The following is a 23,109-nucleotide window of genomic DNA, read 5'->3' as shown; positions in this document are numbered from 1 at the left end:
AACATAGCAAAATATAATATATAAACCAGATTTGCTATGTGACCAAAATTGATTTCTTCCTTACCCACGCAATCTATCATAGTATCTTAGAAACAGTTTTGTTTTCTTAAAGGTTAAGTCGATATTGCATAAAACCAGTTCAAAAATAACTGGTTGAGTATTTTTGCCGAAAGATATGCAAATTGTTTGTAAAATCAGAGAGTGCGTTTGGTGCAGTGCGGGATGTCACCAAGGCTTAACTATTGTGTTAACCTGCCTCCAGAATTCTTCAGTGGCACTCGCAACACTGACGCCATCAGTGGATCCATTCAGGTGACCCGACCGTGTCGTGTTAATGGCAGCTTGCAGTGGAACCGTGCCATTCACTGTGGTGTTCATCCCTTGGTGCCCATACAGCGTCGACTCCACGCAGCTGGGCGTGTTCCAGGGGTTGCCACAGGTGGACCAGGGCAGGGGGTTGAAGAAGGAGTTGAAGAAGTAGTAGAGATACCAGGAGAAGTACATGGACGTGTACATGGCGTACACCCACGACACCAACGCCGACCCAAAACCCAGACCTGATCGAATGACACAGATTATCGATGACGGATCGACTATATATTTTCATCTGGGATGTTGAGACAGAATAGGTTTGCAATACGTATTGATCGATTAAACATCGATCTACACAACTGAGATACGATGACATGCATCAACAAATTCAGCAAGCCTGACCACCCGTTCCCGTCAGTCGCCTCTTACAAGCATAGTCGCCTTTTACGACAAGAATGGGTTGCTGAAGTCCTTTGCTACCCCTGATCTTCACGGTGTTTCATAGAGTGTGATCATCATTAAGGCAGAAATTTAGATACAAAAATTGGTATATGGTATTTACAAAATATACGTTATTAAATTAGAGTGAGAGAGTGAGTAAGGTTTTACACTGCTTTTAGCAATATTCCAGCAATATCACGGCGAAAAACACAGAAATTGGCTCCACACTTTGTACCCATTTCGGGAATCGAACCCGGGTCTTCGGCGTGGCGAGCGAACGCTTTAACCACTAGGCTACCCGACCGCCCCTATTAAATTAGAATACTTTTGTACCGACTGTACATGTTTTACTTTTATCACCTTTATTCAGCATATGATGTGACACCAATTGTGAGACTGACTGAAAAGCTTTACATTTCCGTGCAGTGAAGTGTAGTTGTTGATCCCAAGAGGCGAGACCAAATTTGTCAATTTGTTTTGGAATTAAAATTACATATGGCTTATTTTTGATACCTGGAACACACATGAAACCCTTATTGGACTACAACACCAACACAAAATGTCATGTCAATCAAATCCCATTACATTCAAATCTCAGTGTACCTAACGCTGCACAAAGATCTGTGCACACCCATTACGTTTAAAAGTAAAAAAATGTAACACGTTTAGAGGATATGTTATGCAAAACTTCGAAACAGAAAAGTAATATAATTATTACTTAAGGCCATCTACCTCAAGTCCCTTCCGACAACAACATACACAAACACAAAATGCTCATTTTTCCACCTAAAACGCTTCACGATGTTCACCTATTACTTCCTTCTCGCAGACAAAAAAATTAGTAACATAAAAAAAGTGAAAACTACCGGTAAATAAAACTGAGTGCATCTTAATTTACTCGAAATATATTTATATAAAATCATCAAAATGTAAATACCTTTCATTGCTGGACAAAATTTCCACACCTCAACAGGACCCCTCTGGTAGTACTGCCCGATGACGACCTCCAGGAAGTATAGCGGGAGAGAACAGAGACCCACAAACACCAGGTAGGGAATCAGGAAGGCTCCTGAGGAAAGGACCACATTCATCTGTGTGTGAGTAGGACTTTCCCACGCTTTTAAGGATTACTGTGAGTGGGGAATTGAACCTCCAACTTGGGAGTGATGAGCGAAGGCTTTATCTTATAAGCCACCAAATGTCTCATTTGATAACAAGAATATTCAGAATACAGTTAATGACGGTTATTACGAACTAAAAGGGACCACTGGTTTTAGTTCGTTACATCCGTCAGTTCGTTTTAAACGTAGTTTACTGTATATATGCAGGTTTCATTCGGGTAAGTTTCATTTCAAAATTTTCCATCTTGCAATTTTACCCACAAGAGATTTGAAAATTAATTTGAATAAGGATATAGGACAGATGTCGTCTTTCAAAAGCATGATTGTATATTTCTTGTTTATATTCATCTCGGAAATTATGAAAATGGATGTTACTTTCAGCTTAATGCTGAGATATTTATGACAAATATTCGTCACACAATACAGCTGTCACAAGACTCCAATAAGCATTGAACGCCTTGCTTTCTTTTCTGTGGATGCATGGTTGCAACTTCAAAATTTAAGGTGTATATCCTGTTGGTGTTGTCATTCATCCTGTGACACATGCATGCGTGTTGATCCTGTATACATACCTCCGCCATTCCTTGCACAGAGATAAGGGAACTTGAGCAGAGTTCCCTCCCCTACACTGTATCCCAACAAGGTGATGATGCCATCCACTCGATGGCCCCACGTCTCTCTTTTGTCTGCAAGCATTATATGCATCACATCTTTAGAGAGCACCTGCTTCTTTGTCTCGTGTGGTGTCAGCGAGTTTCGTTTAAATCTGTTTCTTTATGCATATGAATCGGAATGTCTGATCGGAGTGGCAAAATGGAAACATGCGAAGTTCAATTCATGCTTCAGGTATATGAATGACTGATATCTTTCAAAAATTATCAAGTAGCACGTTTCCTTCCACTGACTTAGGGGGGCACGGGTGGCCCAGTCGTCTAAGGTGGCGCGATCTGCTGTGCAGAGTTGCGTCCCTTGGGCACGCCAGAAACCTATGATTGTGGGTTCGAATCCCGGTTCGCCCCGATTATGTTTCTAGGTTTGTCAGCACCATACCCGTGCTCGTGGGTTTCATCGAAGTGGTAAACGTCTTAGACCTGCATCACTTTGGGCTTTCCTCCCACATTTAGCTGACACGCCGCGATATAACTGGAATACTGTTAAAAGCGGCGTTAAACCCAACTCACTCACTAACTCCACTGACTTAGGCAACTGAACGTGAAATTAAAGAGGCCATTGGAACCGCCTCATCAGTTCCATGATTAAAATTTAGTGATATGCATACAGATTCAGAGTGACTAATTATTCACAAGACTGTGAGGGAGCAACCATTTCAGTTTCAGGAAAGGATTTGGGTACGTGATCAGCTTTTGTTTTCTAAATGTTTAGGAGCTTGGTCATGTTTTGCAAAATAAATGTGATCATTATTTTAGAAGAATAAAAGTAATGAACTGAATTCTTTTTACTCTTTAATGTACTCTTCGGATGAGTTGTCTTTTGCTTTCAGTAGACATCCGTCGATGTCGATATAACAAGTTTGACAGAGGTCAGATACAAGGTATTGACTTCAGTTCTAGTTCACATACCTTTGACAACAGTCACCTTTTCTTGGTCTCTGTTGGACATGTTGGAATCTTGTGGGTTTTGCCTGTAGAATAATTTGTCAAGATGTATTATCGAACAATTGTATTCCTGGTCATATGAAGAAGGACACTATTTTCCAGATACATCTATAGTTTCACGTCGGAGTGAGCACTGATCAAGCTATATGACTGCGGCCGGAAAATAATCGGTTCTAGACAAGACAAGTCAATGTTTGATATTTTGAGCAACGTTCCCGATAATTTAATTCCCTCTTGGGGGCACGGGTGGCCCAGTCGTCTAAGGCACCGCGATTCGCTGTGCAGTGTTGCGTCCCTTGGGCACGCCAGAAACCTATGATTGTGTGTTCGAATCCCGGTTCGCCCCGATTATGTTCCTAGGTTTTGTCAGCACCATACCCGTGGGTTGCAACGAAGTGGTAAACGTCTGAGACCTGCATCACTTCGGGCTTTCCTCCCACATTAAGCTGACACGCCGTGGTATAACTGGAATACTGTTAAAAGTGGCGTTAAACCCAACTCACTCACTCACTCACTAATCTCCTCTTACGGCACGCATTGTTTATTGTGGACGTCTTCTAACCCGGAATCCTCACGAAGCCCATATCTAAATTAATAAAGCTGCAAAACTCTTCCCATTGTCATAGGAAATCTAAACCAAAAGAAGTGGCGAGTGTACGATTCTATCTGAAGCACTTTTTTTTATTCTATATAAAACAAATTGTAATGATTCTAGGTGTTCATGATAAGGTGCGCATATCCCGCCCCACCGGTGGCACGCGATCCGTGAGGATCCGGGGTAGAAGTGGTCTTCAGCAACCCATGCTTGTCGTAAGAGGCGACTAACGGAATCGGGTGGTCAGACTCGCTGATTTGGTTGATGCATGTCATCATATCCCAATTGCGTGGATCGAAGCTCATGATGTCGTGATATGTGTTAAAATATTTCTTATAATTGTTAAATAATACATTTGGTGTAAGAAGTATATTTATTAAATATTTTATTCTAGAAGACATATATTGTTTCACAAACATTAGTAAATATCTTCTTTGATAGGCATTTAGAAGTTGGAGTACTAAGTAAGGATAAGAATTTATGGATGAACAACTTCTTTATTACAATTAAGAGCTTGGTCTGTAAGGACTGATTGGAGGTAGTTTTGATGTTTAGTGATAGCATCCAGGGTGAAGGACTTGGTCTTGCGATGGTGGCGTATCCGTTCTATGACTAGGTGTTGCGAGGCTTTCTGGAGGATGGCGCGTGCTGCTGGTGTGTCGACAGGGCTTCTTAGCTGTAGGCCTTTAGGCACGAGTTTGTTGTCTCTGCATCGCATCAAGAACGTAAGGTGGTTGGAAGAATGGATGTACTTGTTCTCAAGGTTGTTGAGTCGGTTGATGGTTGAGATTGCCACGTCTCCATTAAAACGACTAATAACTTCTTTTATCATATAATGGGTAGGTTTCTCGGCAGGATAAAGCCAACGGATAAAAACGATATCCGTTGGGGTCATATGCGGATAGAGATGCAAATATCAAAGGTCAAGTAGGGACAACTTTCACTGTTTATAAACAAACATGGCGTCGCCCTCGTCATTCGGCGATCGAGTCAGAATTAACCATTGGGAATCTGGATAAACTACAGAGATAATTGCTTTCATTATCCAAAGAACAGTCTAACATACTGAAAATCAGTGTCTAACTGTGACGTAGCTAAGGCATTTTATAAGTTTTGGCAACTTTGGAGATATAAATTCCGACACAATTTTGCGAGGCCTAGCCAAGCGGGATCAGTAGCCATATCTGTGCTTGTAGACCTCTGCGGCTTGAACCTTTCTCCACAAATTAGAATAGTTAGATTTGGCCGAACTATGTTTGAATTGTTACCTTGTTTCGTTTTGTCGCTGTGTGTACATCTGACTACACTTCTTAACGTTATGACAGGACAGATCGACTGTCAACAACGTCTGACCGTTGCCGTGACGTCTCATAGACTAGGGTTAGAGTAGCTTTCCTTTGACAAAGGGCAGTTATTCTAGCAGACAGACCGATCGATTGCCACGAAAGGCAATTAAAAAGAAGGATTGTTGTTTTGCGTATATTTTGCTTCGCCACTGTATAAGAAAGAGATTTCAGTTGGAACTATATTGGCTACTGTCACTGTCCGACTGACACATCACTTACCCTGTGACGTAATAAATATAAATGCGCGCATTCCAGGAAAACTCGCAATGTTTCGGTAATGTTTTTGAGAGAGGGAAAGCGATTTTGAAGCACAGAATTAAAGAATGACATTATATCATAAAGAGGTTATCACGCTTGTGTGTTTGGGAATGGTAAATATCCTGCATTAGGAATAAACATTGTATTTTGCGAGCTTTGGCGAGATAGACATTTAGAAGTTGGAGTACTTTAGAAGTTAAGAGCTCTTAATTGTAATAGAGAAGTTGTTCATCCACAAATTCTTATCCTTACCTTAATTAGTAAATATGTACAAAGATGGGTCGCAAATCATCACCCATTCTCGATTGTTTTGCACCCCAAACAAAATAGATGGTAGACCCCAAGCGTGGCTGGCTGCATTGATTTGACAGATTAGGAAGTGATGAAATCAGGCGTTTATCGACCGATCAGTTTAATTCATACTTACCAGTCAGCAACACCATCTGAAGCCCAGCTAATGAGCCCGGCTGCGTGTCAAGGCTCTTTATAAACACTGCGTGTTCCGCCACATATCTAGTTTTATCACGTGAAATTGTAATTTACTGTTTAGAATTATTCACAGTGAGCAATACCGTCATGTGTTCACACTATAGATGAGGAAACAAGAAATCCGCGAGATTTAAATTAGTTTTACCTATTGGAATAGCGTATATGCTACATATAAACAATAAACGACTCGTGGTAGTTGTTTATCGTGCAATAACACGCTTCGAGTGGTTTATTGTCCCTGAAGTGTGCTATAAACGACCACGAGTCGTTTTTTATATGAGATATCAGGTGAGGTCGCGTCCAAGATTATTGCACTTATATAGCGACGTGCATGCACGTGTGTGTGGCTGCTTGTACTAGTACAGACTGATGCCGATTAATAGTGCTAGCTCACTGAGATACCATGCCGTAGTTTAACATGAATACCCCACTCAGACACAGTATACTGACCCCGAGCCGACCAGTCCTTGTTTTAACCACTTAATGCCGAGCGCCAGACAGGGTAACGTCTTTTGGTATGACGAGGCCGGGGATCGAACTCCGGGCCTTCCGCTCTCCGCAGAGGCAGTCATATGAGATATCAACATTATGTACATACTCTTTAAGGATGTTCATAAGATTTACAAGTTTTAAAAATATTCATGTTTAAATAAATGATGTCTCCTTCAATACAATCCGATCGCGGCAATGTCGGACAAGACCTTTTTTATGAACAGGTGGGTTACATTTAACACTATAAAGAGAAAATGTGCCAAATGGGCGCAACGCGTATATCTGCGTTGCCTAGGTACATTAAGGAGGACAACTCACTACCCCCTCAAAAATAGCATCATTCAATTTACGACGTCATCAAGTTCCGAGCGTATGATCGAATCTCCAGAAATGACGTCATGATAGAATAAGGTTCTATTGTAAAATAAACTACACCTCGTCCTACATTGTTCTGTTGGATTTATCGCATAACTATCTTATTTACACACATGCAGCAAGCTATGCTGGTCCAAAATGGATTGGGTGGTTGGGATTTGTGACTTGGTTGATTGTATGTCATCGTATCCCAATAGCAATCTTCTGTCGTTGCGTCACACATAAAGAATATTACCACAGACAAACGTGTGCAGGAACGTTAAGTTTTCCAAATGAGCTGTTAGATAAGGCTACAATTCCATTGAGGAATGTACTGTAATGCCAGGTGAGCGTATCCTGCCCCATCGGTAATATCGTCACAAACACATGCAAAGTCAGGTCAAGTGTTGACCTGAGTGAGTGAGTGAGTGAGTGAGTTTGGTTTTACGCCGCTTTTAGCAATATTCCAGCAATATCACGGCGGGGGGCACCAGAAATGGGCTTCACACATTGCACCCATGTCGGGATTCGAACCCGGGTCTTCGGTGTGACGAGCGAACGCTTTAACCACTAGGCTACCCGACCGCCCCTGTGTTCACCTAAACAAACACGAGTCAAAACAGGGAATCGAATTGAACATCATTTTGGTGACAGAAGTCGTAACTGAGACTGTTGCTGCAGTGCAAGGAGTCACAACCAATGGTTTGTTTGTTTGTTTCTTGCTGAACGCCGCACTCAGCAATATTCCAGCTATATGACGGCTGTCTGTAAATAATCGAGTCTGGACCAGACAATCCAGTGACTGACATCATGAGAATCGATCCATGCAATTGGGCATCAACCATGTCATCGAGCCTGACCACCCGATCCTGTTAGTCGCCTCTTACGACAAGCATAGTGACCTTTTACGGCAAGCATGGGTTGCTGAAGACCCATTCTATACCAGATCTTCACGGGTCTCACAACCAAGGACAGATATGTAACATGGTAAACGATAATCTATGGACATCAAATGTGTGTTACCGGGCTATTATACAAATAGATTAACGTTGTAGAATGTGTTAAATGCATACCATCAGATAATAAGAAGATCCGGGATAGAATTGGTCTTCAGCAACCCATGCTTGTCGAACAAGGCGACTATGCTTGTCGTAAGAGGCGACTAACGGGATCGGGTGGTCAGGCTGGCTGGCTTGGTTGATGCATGTCATCGTATCCCAATTGCGTGGGTCGATGGTCATGATGTCAGTCACTTGATTGTCTGGTCCAGACTCGATTATTTACAGATCGCCACCATATACATGTAGCTGGAATATTGCCGAGCTGGGCGTTAAACAATAAATAAACAAGCAAACAAAGTATACCAACGGAAAAAGAGTAACTGTGCAGCATAATATTAGCTCATTCGTCTGATCAATGTTTTATTATAACCAACTGGGATACGATGACGACAACCATAGAAATTACCGTTAATTACCTTACAGGCAACCTTTTATGTTCCAACCTGCCTGAATGTGTTGTTCAAATACCTTTTATGTATACTAATTGCAAAATTAAAGTTGAAAATTCTCCTTTTTTAAGAACCCGAAGTACTTTCCCACCTCGTAAGCAAAAGTATATCGAATTACAAACATCACTATTTCAAGCAATTTCTCCCAGGTGTCATCACACGAGCAACATCACTCTCCCACAATGCATCCTCCTCCTGCTATGATGTCAGCTCGTACTCTACGCATGCCTATGTCAGCCTGGGCCAAGGATTTCATTATTCACGTTTAAAATGTTTATCTAACCCCTAAAAGCAAAATCGGTGGTATGGTTAACAACCCCACCAGTTTGGCACACGAGTCACTGCAACGGGATTAGAATGGAGATGAATTAGGTTGCCGTTGTATTTGCTGAGCTTTCTATTCAAATCTCCATCAGAAAACCTTAATAGTTTGCTGTCTAACTCAGATTCAAACCAAACCCTTTCTCCTTCCTATGAATCCAGCATCCTCATCGCCTCCTAGCTTTTCTTTTCTGTGTTTGTTTGTCAAGATTTCATATTCAGTAAGGGGCGGTCGGGTAGCCTAGTGGTTAAAGCGTTTGCTCGTCACGCTGAAGACCCGGGTTCGATTCCCGACACGGGTACAATGTGTGAAGCCCATTTCTGGTGTCCCTCGCCGTGATATTGCTGGAATATTGCTAAAAGCGGCGTAAAACCATACTTACTCACTCACTCACTCACTCACTCACTCACTCATATTCAGTATCTGGGAAAGGTATGCCAAACGTTTAGTAGCTGTTGGATCGATTTCTCTTTCTATCTCCTGAGAAGCAAGAATCAGTTTATCCTCTGCGGAACTAATTATTTGGTCAATTTCCTTTTCCTAGTTATTGCGACTCATACAACAATTCCTTGAAGCAATTCCCACTGTATTTACATTATTTGTGACACCCTAAAACTAATAATACTTAAAGTATATTGGGAAAGGGTATTTTCAGTAATAGAGATTTAAAAGTTCTTCGGAATCTACATGGATGTCACTTTCACTTAAAGTAGATTGGGAAAGGGTATTTTCAGTAATAGAGATTTCAATGTTCTTCGAATCCTATATTTATGTCTCTTTCACTTAAAGTAGATTGGGAAAGGGTATTTTCAGTAAAAGAGATTTAAAAGTTCTTCGAATCCTATATCTATGTCACTTTCACTTAAAGTAGATTGGGAAAGGGTATTTTCAGTAATTGAGATTTCAAAGTTCTTCGGAATCTATATTTATGTCGCTTTCACTTAAAGTAGATTGGGAAAGGGTATTTTCAGTAAAAGAGATTTCAAAGTTCTTCGGAATCTATATTTATGTCACTTTCACTTAAAGTATATTGGGAAAGGGTATTTTCAGTAATAGAGATTTAAAAGTTCTTCGGAATCTACATGGATGTCACTTTCACTTAAAGTAGATTGGGAAAAGGTATTTTCAGTAATAGAGATTTAAAAGATTTTCGAATTCTACATTTATGTCACTTTCACTTAAAGTAGATAGGGAAAGGGTATTTTCAGTAATAGAGATTTAAATGTTCTTCAGAATCTATAGTTATGTCACTTTCACTTAAAGTAGATTGGGAAAGGGTATTTTCAGTAAAAGAGATTTAAAAGTTCTTCGAATCCTATATCTATGTCACTTTCACTTAAAGTAGATTGGGAAAGGGTATTTTCAGTAATTGAGATTTCAAAGTTCTTCGGAATCTATATTTATGTCACTTTCACTTAAAGTAGATTGGGAAAGGGTATTTTCAGTAAAAGAGATTTCAAAGTTCTTCGGAATCTATATTTATGTCACTTTCACTTAAAGTATATTGGGAAAGGGTATTTTCAGGAATAGAGATTTAAAAGTTCTTCGGAATCTACATTTATGTCACTTTCACTTAAAGTAGATTGGGAAAAGGTATTTTCAGTAATAGAGATTTAAAAGATTTTCGAATTCTACATTTATGTCACTTTCACTTAAAGTAGATTGGCCGGTTCGCCCTGATTATGTTTCTAGGTTTGTCAGCACCATACCCGTGCTCGAGGGTTTCACCGACCGAGACCTGCATCACTTCGGGCTTTCCTCCCACATTAAGCTGACAAGCCGCGATATAACTGGAATACTGTTAAAAGCGGTGTTATTTTCAGTAATAGAGATATCGTCAACAGACGGCTGGAACATATGCAGTGAAACATTTCCATCTGATTAATACGCTGGCCTGTCCACAGAAGCTCTTGGTCATAACGTGCATATCGTGAAAAGTAGATGTAGGATGCCAACATTAATATTGATGTGTTCTGGTGCAAGAGTTATGAAACTAGGGCCGAGTTTCGTAAATCCGTATAACACACACTTTTTTATTACACATCATTTCATAAATCCTAAAGCACAATTATAGAATGACGTAAACAATCTTCAGATAGGACGTCGTTTCTAGTGTAACATCATCCCGACCTTACGTCACAAGTAGATTCGAATGACGTCAACAATGCCGTCCGGTTGAGGTAAACAATACACTGGTGTGTGTGAAGTGATGTTTGCCCTACGGCACATACGACTTTCATTAACTCGGCTATTTCTAACCCTCTGGGTAATAATTGGGGTATGAACCTTCATGGGGCGAGGGCCAAACTCGCAAGCTACGAGATTGATACAGTGAGGTAAAATGAGGGCCAACCATTGTATGAATCTCGTAGCTTGTGAGTTTTGCCTTCACTCTATGAAGGTTCATACTCCAATTATTACCCAGAGGGTTAGAAATAGGAAGCTGCACTTCATGCTGGTCATCGTTCTTCGCGGGAAAACATGGAATGTGTATGTTTAAGCCATGATGTATGACTGGGTAGCATCTGTACAAGAGTTGATGAGTCATACAAGGACTTTTAACTAAATGACTTCATTCCTCCCACATCAGCTGTTTTGTACCAGCATGTCAAAAGAGCTGCATTTCATGCCGGCCACTGTTGGGGACGAAGTCTGGAGGCCGAAACAGACCTTACCACACCAACTGGGAGAGGATGGGAAATACCAGCAGCACATGGCTATGGGTCTTTGTAGACGACACTTCTGAGATGTATCAGGTCTTTAAAAGGCATTTAGAAGTGATACACATATGGAAGGGACTATATGGATGTCAACTTCTATATTATGAGAAACACGTTTTGGAATATATGCTTACTCCTTTATGAGGTGAATGAATGGGGCAAGAGAGCCTGTTGACTTCCCGTGTTAGTTTCTACCCTTTGTTATTTTCCACCTTTTGTTATCTTATTAACTTTGTTGTCCTTACATGTACATATACATGCTCTCTGCCTCATGGCATTCAATCACCTGATGAAGGAGTAAGCATGTACTCCGATTGAGTGAGTCGGGTTTAACGCCGCTTTTAACAGTATTCCATTTTTATTACGGCGTGTCAGCTTAATGTGGGAGGAAAGCCCGAAGTGATGCAGGACTCAGACGTTTACCACTTCGGTGAAACCCACGAGCACGGGTATGGTGCTCACAAACCTAGAAACATAATTGGGGCGAACCGGGATTCGAATCATAGGTTTCTGGCGTGCCCAAGGGACGCGACTCTGCACAGCGAATCGCGGCGCCTTAGACGACTGGGCCACCCGTGCCCCCGCATGTACTCCGAAACGTTGTGTTCCTCATAGTTAAGAAGTTGACATCCATATATTCCCTGACTTCTGAGATGTAATTGTAAGTCTGAGAATGGGTGCAGAGCCAGGTGTGACTGTGCTGTGTACCACATGATTAGTTCACCACTTTGAAAATGTGATCACATTTGATTGTCACTAGCCAACCAAAACAATAGCCATTAAGTATTTTTAATAAAAACAAGTTTTATTCTTTAAATATTATCTACCATATGAGTATACAACATTGGTATACTTCATTGGCTTTAACGATGTATGTCTTAAGGATATGATGAAAAAGAAAGAAATGCACATTTATATATATTTGTCACACTTTAGATTACCTAAATTAACATAAGTAGTCTATTATGATAACATTATTTACTTTACAGATGTGGTGTTAGGTAAATACATGGAAACATGTTTAATTTTTATTATATATTTAGGTTGTGGGTCATGACCACATGCGATATACTAGAATTCCATTCATCCATGGATGGCCATATTGGATTTGGCGGTCATATTGGATTTGTTTTGGTGTTGCCATATCGCAAAGTATTTGCATAATTCATTACCTACAACTGTGCCAAGTTTATGTGATTGTATCACAAAGTTCACAACTGACCGTTTATCTCTCACGAAACGGCTCCACTAATAATCAAATTAACTGCAAACGTCTCTGGATCCTATCCCTAACCACCTTCGAATTTCTGACGGCTGTACCCCCTAACAAATGTAACCTCGCGTAACAGTAAACATGCGACCTTTTCACGACACATCAGATTGTGTAAAATAGCTCGCTTATACCATCCAAATTATTATATTAGTATCACCTTGCATTTCATTACGTCTGTCTGCCTGAGAATGTCAGTTGAAGTGGGTCACACGTGTTACTGTAAGCATATAATTAAGTTTCAGAACAAGAACTAGTTTTTGTTTGTTTGTTGTTTAACGCCGCACTCATCAATAATCCAGCTGTACGGCGGCAGTCTGTAAATAATCGAGTCTGGACCAGACAATCCAGTGGTTGACATCATCGATCTACGCAATTTGGATGTGAGTGAGGGGGGGAGTATGGTTTGACGCCGCTTTTAGAAATATTCCATGTCGGGAATCGAACCCGTCTTTGACGTGACGAGCGAACGCTTTGACCACTAGGCTACCCGACCGCCCCAATTTTGATACGAAGACCTATTCAACCCTGGATCTTAACAGGAACAAGTGCCAAATATGCTACCCCCACTAGATGATGGAAGGATGGATGTTGAATATTTATCAAGTTGCAAATATTTATTCGGAGTCATTCCATATCGGGGCGGTCGGGTAGCCTAGTTCACTCGTCATGCCGAAAACAGGGGTTCGATTCCCGACATGGGTACTATGTGTGAAGCCCATTTCTGGTGTCCCCCGCCGTGATATTGCTGGAATATTGCCAAAAGTGGCGTAAAACCATCTCACTCACTCACTCATTCCATGTCAACACGTGGGTGGTAGGCAGAATGAAAAGTAGTACCGACGACCAATGAAAATCCGAGTTATTTATAGAAAAAAACATAATTCCCAAGACCATCACGGAACATCCCCTGTATCCGGTTGATTGGTTGGTTTGCTGTTTTACGCCGCACTCAGCAATATTCCAGCTATAGGACGGCGGTCTGTAAATAATCGAGTCTGGACCAGACAATCCAGTGACTGACATCATGAGCATCGATCCATGCAATTGGGATCGATGACATGCTTCAACCAAGTCATGGAGCCTGACCACCCGACCCGTTAGTCGCCTCTTATGACATGCATAGTCGCCTTTTATAGCAAGCATGGGTTGCTGAAGACCTATTCTACCCTGGAATTTTCACGTGTTGGGAAGCAGGGGTGGGGTGTGTGCCTTGATCCCCCCTCTATCAGACTTCCCTTGTGGATGAGGATACCATGTACGACATGTATGTGTTGTCAGAACCTATTCTCACAACTGAAACCCCAAGAGCTTGGTCCTAAAGGGGTAGTGATATGTTGAGAAAATTAGGTTTCACAGTGTTACATTTTTACCGTGTTAAATGCAGTGGCGCTTGTCATCATAAATCAGGGACGGACAGGCACGTGGTCTGTGACGAGGTGCAACACAACCAACACAAGTGACCGTTTACATGCACCAGGCGTCATTTAGCTGGCATATAGCCGAGTTAAACGAGAAACACTAATTCTGTCTAGACGTTCACATAATGGTTTATTTTGTATTGTGTGCATAACCAGTAGTGCATAATCAGAATGCACAGGGAGGGCTCTTGTTAACCATTCTGAATTCGAAATTGACCATTAATATGGATATTAAGCTATGAAACTTTTTTTATGTAAACATCGTTGGGTTTTGTATATGTAATGTTTGTTTGTTGTTTAACGCCCAGCTCAGCAATATTCCAGCTATATGACGGCGGTCTGTAAGGAATCAAGTCTGGACCAGATAATCCAGTGATTGACATCATGACCATCGATCCACGCAATGGGGATCGATGACATACATCAACCAAGTCAGCGGGCCTGACCACCCGATCCTGTCACATAGCTGGAATATTGCAGAGTGCCACTTTAAACAACAAACCAACCAACATCTTCTTCCGTAATAAATAGAGCATCACTCATATGATATCCTCTATCTATTTCAGGATAAAACATTGTTCAATCATGACGTCGTTTCTGGAGATTCGAATATGACGTCATATATTGGATAACGCTGTGACCCCAGAGATTAGGGGCGCGTTGCAAGCCACGAATCGCTCAGAGAAAGCAAATTAATTGCTCATCCTGGGGCGCGTTGCAAGCCACGAACCGCTAAGAGAAAGCAAATTAATCGCTCATCCCGGTGTCTGCAACAGTTCGAAGCGCTCTTCCAAAATGGCGGCGCAACGAGCGCTTGGTTGCCTTGACGTAACGAAGAACGTAATAGAAGAGGCTCGATGACGAGCTGATGGAATTTATAATTACTTCGAAGATGTAGAGCAGGCTGAGGATGATGGGGTGTTGGCTACCTTTGCTCATTTCCTCGTTGATCCAGTCATGAATTTCTTGTTCCGCTGTCAAAGTAAGCCGCCATTTTGGTTTGAGAACGAAGCGATCTCAGCCAGCGATTGTTTCGCTTGCAAGCGGCTGAAAGTTAGCCCACTGTTGTAAGGCGAATCGCTGTACATCGCTTGCAAGCGATTGGCGCTTTGCAACGCACCCCTGGTGTCTGCTACAGTTCGAAGCGCTTGCCCACTCTTCCAAAATGGCGGCGCAACTATAGCGCTTGGTTGCCTTGACGTAATGAAGAACGTAATAGAAGAGGCTTGATGACGTGCTGATGGAATTTATGACTACTTTGAAGAAGTAGAGCAGGCTGAGGATGATGGGGTCTTCGCTGCCTTTGCTCATTTTCTCGTTGATCCAATCAATAATTCCTTGTTCCGCTGTCAAAGTAAGCCGCCATTTTGGTTTGAGAACGAAGCGACCTCAGTCAGCGATTGTTTCGCTTGCAAGCGGCTGAAAGTTAGCGCACTGTTGTGAGGCGAATCGCTGTACATCGCTTACAAGCGATTGGCGCTTTGCAACGCACCCCTCCATTACCAAGGCTCGTGGTTTGTCTTTGGCCCTCGGCAACATATGCTGGTTGTGATAGGCGTTCAAATGGAGTTCATTGGTTGATTGCGTGTCAAGGTGACCCGACGGCGTGGGCCGTTGCTCGTAATATCGATCACTGGATTGTTGAGTTGACTGCAGAGAGCGTGACTGCATGATTGTTCTCGAATATCCTCGCTACGGCATATCCTAATGAACGAACGAAGAAATGCACATCTAAACTATCGTAGTATCGACTCGATCCGTGCCTAGGCTGACATTGACCATCTCCAGCAATCTTTGAATTTACCTTAGTGTCTGTTTGACGCATCTTTATTCACCTTTCAATGATCGGCCAGTTGATCAATGATGACTAACACATGTAACCGCCACAGGTTCATTAACAACTTCGGAAATCTCTCCCGTCACGTTTATCGTGCCGGCCATTTTGACATCTTGTACTTGATGTAATGTATTACGACGCGCTGTCATTGTGACTGCCTTGATGAGGTTAATCTTTACAGACCTTTCTCTTCTAAAGAGGATATGATTTGAACACAGGTGCTGCGTAAGATGTTTCTGAAGAGCAAGTTGTGCATCCATACGCCAATGTCACCTCTCTTTTTGAGGAACTATTTTACTCCGCGATATAGCTGGTTGTTGTATGGCTGTCAGTGTAAACATGAAGTCACACGTACTAAATAAAATTGTGTATAGATCTTGGCCTATATCCTTTGAGGTAAGAAATTGTGATAAAGAATATAAGAATTAACTTTCACTTTGTGTGAGTTCATTGGAGTATGAACCTTCATAGAGTGAGGGCCACACAAAGTGAAGGTAAATTCTTAATAATTTACAAGACCGCCGGAGTGCGGCGTTACACAAGAAGCACACACGCGCACTGTTTTAACAGCCCAATATTCCATCGGCAGCTATTCTGCTTAGAACCAATAACATCTGACAACGGGAATGTGATTATTTAATAGTGTTAATATACCAAACATGTGCATGTCTAACCGGTTTATATCAGAATGCATGGAGAGAGCCATTCTGAATTCGAAGTTGGACGCGAATATGAATATTAAGCTAATAATTGTGCTCATTGTCAAATATATGTACAATCCTCGTAAGGTCGTCATGTGGAACGAACTAGATGCGAAAATAGCGATGGATGTTGTGTACAGTGAAATCTGGCAATATCACTGCCTCGCTGTACCCCATTGGGTAGAATGTGTCCCCGGAACCCAATTGCTGAATATCCGGGTTAGAACTGATTCTCAGCAACCCATACAAAATTACATGAATAAAACATTTTTTAAAATCATTTCCGAGGCAGTTCGTCAAATGTTTTTGGGCTAGTTTTTATAACATTTCCGTGTTACCTGGGAGGCCAGGCTTGGGGACTAAGTTTCATCGTATCCCAATTACGTGGATGGATGGTCATGGTTTGTCACTAGATTGTCTGGTCCAGACTCGATTATTTACCAACAGCGGTCATGTAGCTGGAATATTGCTCGGCGCGGCGTTAACCGCAGGACGTATCATTTAGTGGTTGCGGAGCTTGTGGTGAGAGCTGATGGATCGGGTGGTTAGTCGCGGTGATTTGGATGTGTATATGTACTCGGCACGAATACTGTCAGTATACATATAGTGTGGACCCGTGAAGATTCCGGGGTAGAATAGGTCTTCAGCAACCCATGCTTGCCGTAAAAGGTGACTATGCTTGTCGTAAAAGGCGACTAACCGGATCAGGTGGTCAGGCTCGCTGACTTGGTTGATGCATGTCATCGATCCAAACTGCGTGGATCGATGCTCATGATATTAATCACTGGATTGTCTGGTCCAGACTCGATTATTTACTGACCGCCGTCATAATGCTGGAATATTGCTGAGTGCGGCGTTAAACAACAAACCAAACCAAACCAAAACATATAGCGTGATACCTAAACATGTTTTTGCCAAACCTCACAAATCAGCAAGTTTTATAAACTTATCACCATGGCGATCGATATAAGTACTGTCAGGATTAATCAAAATGACAGCATCCAATTCCTCACATAAGGTTTTTGGTAGAGTGAGTGAGTGAGTATGGTTTTACGCCGCGTTTAGCAATATTGCAGCTATATCACGGCGGGGGACACCAGAAAAAGGCTTCACACATTGTACCCATGTGGGGAATCGAACCCGGGCCTTCGGCGTGACGAGCGAACGCTTTAACCACTGGGCTACCCCACCTCCCCTTTTGGTAGACAAACAGAGGACTGTTCCTAATTTTGACTCATCTGTTGACGATCCAATTCAATATTTTGATTTGTGCCATATATTCCCGTGTTGCTTCATATGAATCAACCTGCCTTTGCATGTGTTTGTGACGAGTGACACAAAAGAGAAGGGGGATGCAGGAAACGCTAATATTTTCACAAAAATCTTGTATCATCACTATCTGATAGTGTTTCATAAACACCGGCTTGTGGTATATTCGGAATCGTACCATTGATTCTGCTTTAAGCGGAGAATTCGTATGATTATGGAAAGGGTTTTGTCGCTATTGTAATCTGTCTATTCGCTTCTCGACAAAATGAGTGAGTGGCGGGTTCTGCCGGTAGAGCAGGGCAGGATTGCTCTTGTCATGAACATCTGTCGTCATCAATCCATTCATATAATTTTCACCGGTGAATTGCCTTTTTCGCACAATGGAATTTGTTTCTTCGGATATTTGAGATTTGAATTGGTTCATAAGGTCTCAGGTATATATGAGTGAGTGAGTGAGTGTGGTTTTACGCCGCTTTTAGCAATATTCCAGCAATATCAGGGCGGTGGACACCAGAAATGGGCTTCACACATTGTACCCATGTCGGGAATAGAACCCGGGTCTTCGGCGTGACGAGCTAACGCTTTAACCACTCGGCTACCCGACCGCCCCAGATATTGCTGGAATATTGCTTACTCACTTAGAGATTGGCGGTTGGCATGTTGTGAAAAACATTACATCCAAACAAAGCAGATCTGTTTCCAGTAACAGTGACCAAAATACAAATGGGGGTCAAAATCTGATCCACAGTGTGACTGTTAAAACACCTGTCCAACGACTGCATGTAATGTCTCAGCATGGAAAATCAGTAAACGCTGGATTAATTGACGCCACAACGCGTCGGATAACGTCGGAATCCTTTACCATTCCTAAAGGAGGGATCGCCCGATGTCCAGGCGATTGACCGGGGATATTGGTCGCCTTCTGATTTGCCTTTCAAGATGATCCCTGCAGTTTCCTTGGGCTTCATTTCAGGATCACATGATTGCCATGGCAGAAACAGAAATGTTTATGCGTCTGCCTTGCCGTATTGGGTCTAGCGTTGTCTTGTTGGAGTGAGTGAGTATGGTTTCACGCCGCTTTTAGCAATATTCCAGCAATATCACGGCGGGGGAATCAGAAATGGGCTTCACACATTGTACCATGTCGGGAATCGAACCCGGGTCTTCGGCGTGACGAGCGAACGCTTTAACCACTAGGCTACCCGACCGCGCCTGTCTTGTTGGAAGAGTATACGGGGTCTAGCGTTGTCTTGTTGGAAGAGTATACGGTCTGGGTGTTGTTGAAATGGCCTGGGATGATTACCAACCGATTTTTCAAGTCCCCACAGATTCTCCCCCCGACCGTGACACCACTTCCTCCATGCGCTTGAGCGTCGTCGACACAGGCCGGCGCTATGCGTTCACCTTCACGTTGGTGACATTCATCTGTAAAACGGGCATATCTTGCTTTCATAAGAGAGTATAACTAGTGTAATAGTATAAATAGTGGCGTACCCTCCTGGCCCATCTCAGTCTCAGGTGGCGTTGTTGCGTTAAAGTCACTCCACGGTAGGGTAGCAACGGGGTCATCGAGTGATGCTCCCTAGCAACGTGTCGTCATATAGAGATGCTCCCTAGCAAGTCGTAGTTACGGAGTGACGCTCCCTAGCAACGAGGTTGAATAGTAATCCTACATTCCAACCCGTGGTCATGCGGTGATGGACCCGTGAAGATCCGGGGTAGAACAGGTCTTCAGCAACCCATGCTTGCCGTAAAAGGCAACTGTGCTTGTCGTAAGAATGTGACTAACGCGATCAGATGGTCAGGCTCGCTGACTTGGTTGATGCATGTCATCCTATCCAAATTGCATGGGTCGATGCTCATGATATCAGTCACTGGATTATCTCGTCCGGTCTCGATTATTTACAGACCGCCGTCATATAGCTGGAATAATGCTGCGGCGTTAAACAAACAAACAAACTAATCAAGTAGTGTTGCTCCCTAGCATCTCGTGATCAAGTTATGTATCATTTATGACTTTGAAGTAGGTGATTGGTTACAGTATGTTTTCAATTACAATATGACCATATGTGTTGGTTTCTTTCTTATCTATATGTGTTTTCTTTTTAGATCCTTTTCCACAATGCATTTAACTTTTTGTTTTTCGGGTTCAACTTGCTCTCAATGGTCGACCGGACATATGTTTATATATTGTCAAATACTGAGATTATATACTCAACAACAAAAGTTACTGTGACACCAATATTTTAGTGTATTTTTCAAACAAATAAAGTTTGGTTTTCAATATTGTAGAACATGTTTGGAATCGAGTCACAAAAACGCAACTGCTACAGAAAAGCATGCATTCCATGTAAAAGTTGACTTTTATGCAAGCCCCTTGTATTTCACTACCCAAGAATGGGTACAAAACATGTGCGTTAACGGGATTCCATATGCATTGTCTAGCATCGTGCTGACATCGACCACTCAGAAAAATAACAAATTATTCAATTATTCAACATTACGAAATGCCACGCCTGTCCGAAAATGAGCGTATGCCAGCCATTGGTATGCTTGAGGCAGGATCGAGTTAACGTGATGTTGCAAGACAATTTAACGTCCACTGAAACACCATTTGCTGTTTACGGCAACGCTTGCAACAGACGAATGCAGTCAGAGACCATCCTCGGAGTGGCAGGCCACGCGTAACCAATAATCGACAAGACAACTGGATTCGAACAACACCTACGAAATCGATTCCAGCCAGCAACAGTGACTGCAAGAAGCATCCTTGGCCTTCGACGAATATCTTCACAAACCGTACGTCGGCGCCTCAGATGTGCAGGGATTGTCGCCAGAAGACCCGCCAGACGTCCCATTTTGACAGGAAACCACCGTCAAGCACGTCTACAGTGGTGCAGACAGCGTCTACGCTGGACGGCCATGCAGTGGGGACAAGTTCTATTCACTGACGAGCCTCGTTTTCACCTCAGCCACAGCGATGGACGGATTCGAGTGTACCGACGTCGAGGTGAACGTTACGTCAATCATTGTGTCAAGGAAGAAGATCGGTTTGGGGGCGGCAGCGTTATGGTATGGGGTGGGATTAGAGCAAGAGGGAAAGATCAATGGACAGCGCTACCGCGACGAGACCATCGGCCCTGTTGTTCTACCGTTTTTGCGTCGTCATGGCCCAGGCATTACCTTTCAACATGACAACTCCCGGCCTCATATTGCTCGACTTGTTCAGGATTCTCTTCAACAAAACAACGTGAATGTCATCCCCTGGCCGGCTCGCTCCCCTGATCTCTCACCAATCGAGCACATGTAGGATGAGATGGATCGGCGCCTTCGACGTCAACCACGTGTTCCACAGACACTCCGGGAACTTCGAAACATGCTTCAGCAGATATTGACAGATATCCCACAGGACTTTGTGCGACGCCTGGCCCATTCCATGAGACGACGATGTGTTGCTTGCATCGCAACCATAGGAGGACATACACGCTATTGATTTGTAAATTGACATTTTGGCATGTTCATGGTGTTTTTTTTATGAAATCACGCATTTTCTGAAGTCAGTTTGGCAATTTAACCATTTGAACACTTACAGGAGTCTTTTATCTGTTGCAAACCGAAATTGTTTCAGATTTGGTTAAAAACATAACTTTGCATTAAATCATATTCAATGGTCACAGGAACTTTTGTTGTTCAGTATATGTTAGCCCATTGGTTTAGAGGCGACTTACGGGATCGGGTGGTTTGTCTCGCTGACTTGGTTTGATGCATGTCACCGTATCCCAACTGCGTGGTTGTCGTAAGAGGCGACTAACGGGATCGGGTGGTCAGTCTGGCTGACTTTGTAGATGCATGTCATCGATCCCAATTGTGTGGATCGATGCTCATGATATTTATCACTGGATTGTCTGATCCAGACTCGATTTATTTACAGACCGCCGTTATAATGCTGGTATATTGCTGAGTGAGGTGTTAAACAACACACAACAAACAAGCAAACAACTACATTGTTAGTTTTTACCCCCTTGAATAGGTATTCTGCAAAAAGGAACCTCTTTTTATTTTTTCCGTATTTCTTTTTTAGTTTTCCGACCGCCAGCCCTCTCTAGTAAACTCTTAGAAATGAGAAACAAAAAATCAAGTAAGGACGCCCTTATACATACCTCCTACTTACCATCAACTCATCAAAGATTCCAATAAGCCGCCGTCCTTTTAAAATTGTTTATATTACTGGCCTCACCTGTTAGGACACTTTTTACCTTATTTCACCTGTTTTGTGTCAACAACTGGCTTCTCCAGTGTAACCACACCCCGGTCCACTCAACTGCATCAACACTACCCCGTACTATTCTTCTCATTGTTACTTTGTACCAGTAAAGCTAGACTAACATCTAGTCACTGAAATGAACATATGAACATGTTTTACAGAAAAAAACAGTTGTCAAATTGTAGTTTTAAACTATAATAAAAAGGAGCCCAGATACATTCTTCGTTTTCAGACTAACATCTAGTCTCTGAAATGAACATATTTTAAAGGGAAAACAGTTGTCAAATTACATGTATAGTTATAAAATATAATAAAAAGGAGCACAGAGACTTTCTTCATTTCTTCAGAGACCCTGATACTGCAGTAATCTAGACTTGCCAAACATTTCAGACTTGCATGGGCTGTATTGGATATATTTGTTTCAGGATCTGTATGACAGTCTGATACTGCAGTAATCTAGACTTGCCAAACATCATAGACTTGCATGGATATATTTGTTTCAAGATATGTATGACAGTCTATAGTGAAGATTACTTGCTCATAAAAGTGTTGGAACCTACACCGAAACGTCGCTCCTATTTTAGGAAATAATAAATAAATTTCTAACATTTTCTATGAAGCTGGGCCCCGTCTCTAATAACACAATATAGGAACTCCTAGCTTGGCGCAAGTTGACGACGCGCATAGGGAGCCGGGAACCAGCTTACATTTTCAATCTGAGAACTCAACGTATTAAATAAAAGAATACTTGGTTTTGAAACGTCTAGTGAT

At 42.3% G+C, this 23,109-nt stretch overlaps 1 protein-coding gene across 1 annotated transcript; it reads right to left on the bottom strand.

The window, feature by feature from the left end:
• Positions 1 to 225: 225 nt before the first annotated feature.
• On the bottom strand, positions 226 to 3,494 carry LOC139460397 (sodium-dependent noradrenaline transporter-like). The gene is made up of 4 exons (XM_071241893.1): positions 3,455 to 3,494; positions 2,447 to 2,560; positions 1,691 to 1,822; positions 226 to 557 (listed from the first exon to the last, which is right to left on the bottom strand). Exons 1-4 carry the CDS (start codon positions 3,492 to 3,494, stop codon positions 226 to 228), a joined length of 618 nt encoding a protein of 205 aa, XP_071097994.1.
• Between the last annotated feature and the right edge of the window lie 19,615 nt (positions 3,495 to 23,109).

The sequence above is a fragment of the Haliotis cracherodii genome, unplaced genomic scaffold (assembly GCF_022045235.1).
Source record: "Haliotis cracherodii isolate W230 unplaced genomic scaffold, xgHalCrac1.p SCAF_14, whole genome shotgun sequence".
Taxonomy (NCBI): domain Eukaryota; kingdom Metazoa; phylum Mollusca; class Gastropoda; order Lepetellida; family Haliotidae; genus Haliotis; species Haliotis cracherodii.
The sequence above is the reverse complement of the archived record's forward strand: the minus strand, read 5'-3'. Positions and strand labels throughout refer to the sequence as shown.

Coding starts and splice junctions, on each gene's coding strand:
- LOC139460397 (XM_071241893.1), bottom strand. CDS start 3,494: ATGTCCAACAGAGACCAAGAAAAGGTGACTGTTGTCAAAG. Junction 2,561..3,454: donor AAAGGTGACTGTTGTCAAAG/GTATGTGAACTA, acceptor TAATGCTTGCAG/ACAAAAGAGAGACGTGGGGC. Junction 1,823..2,446: donor CTGTGCAAGGAATGGCGGAG/GTATGTATACAG, acceptor TCCTTTCCTCAG/GAGCCTTCCTGATTCCCTAC.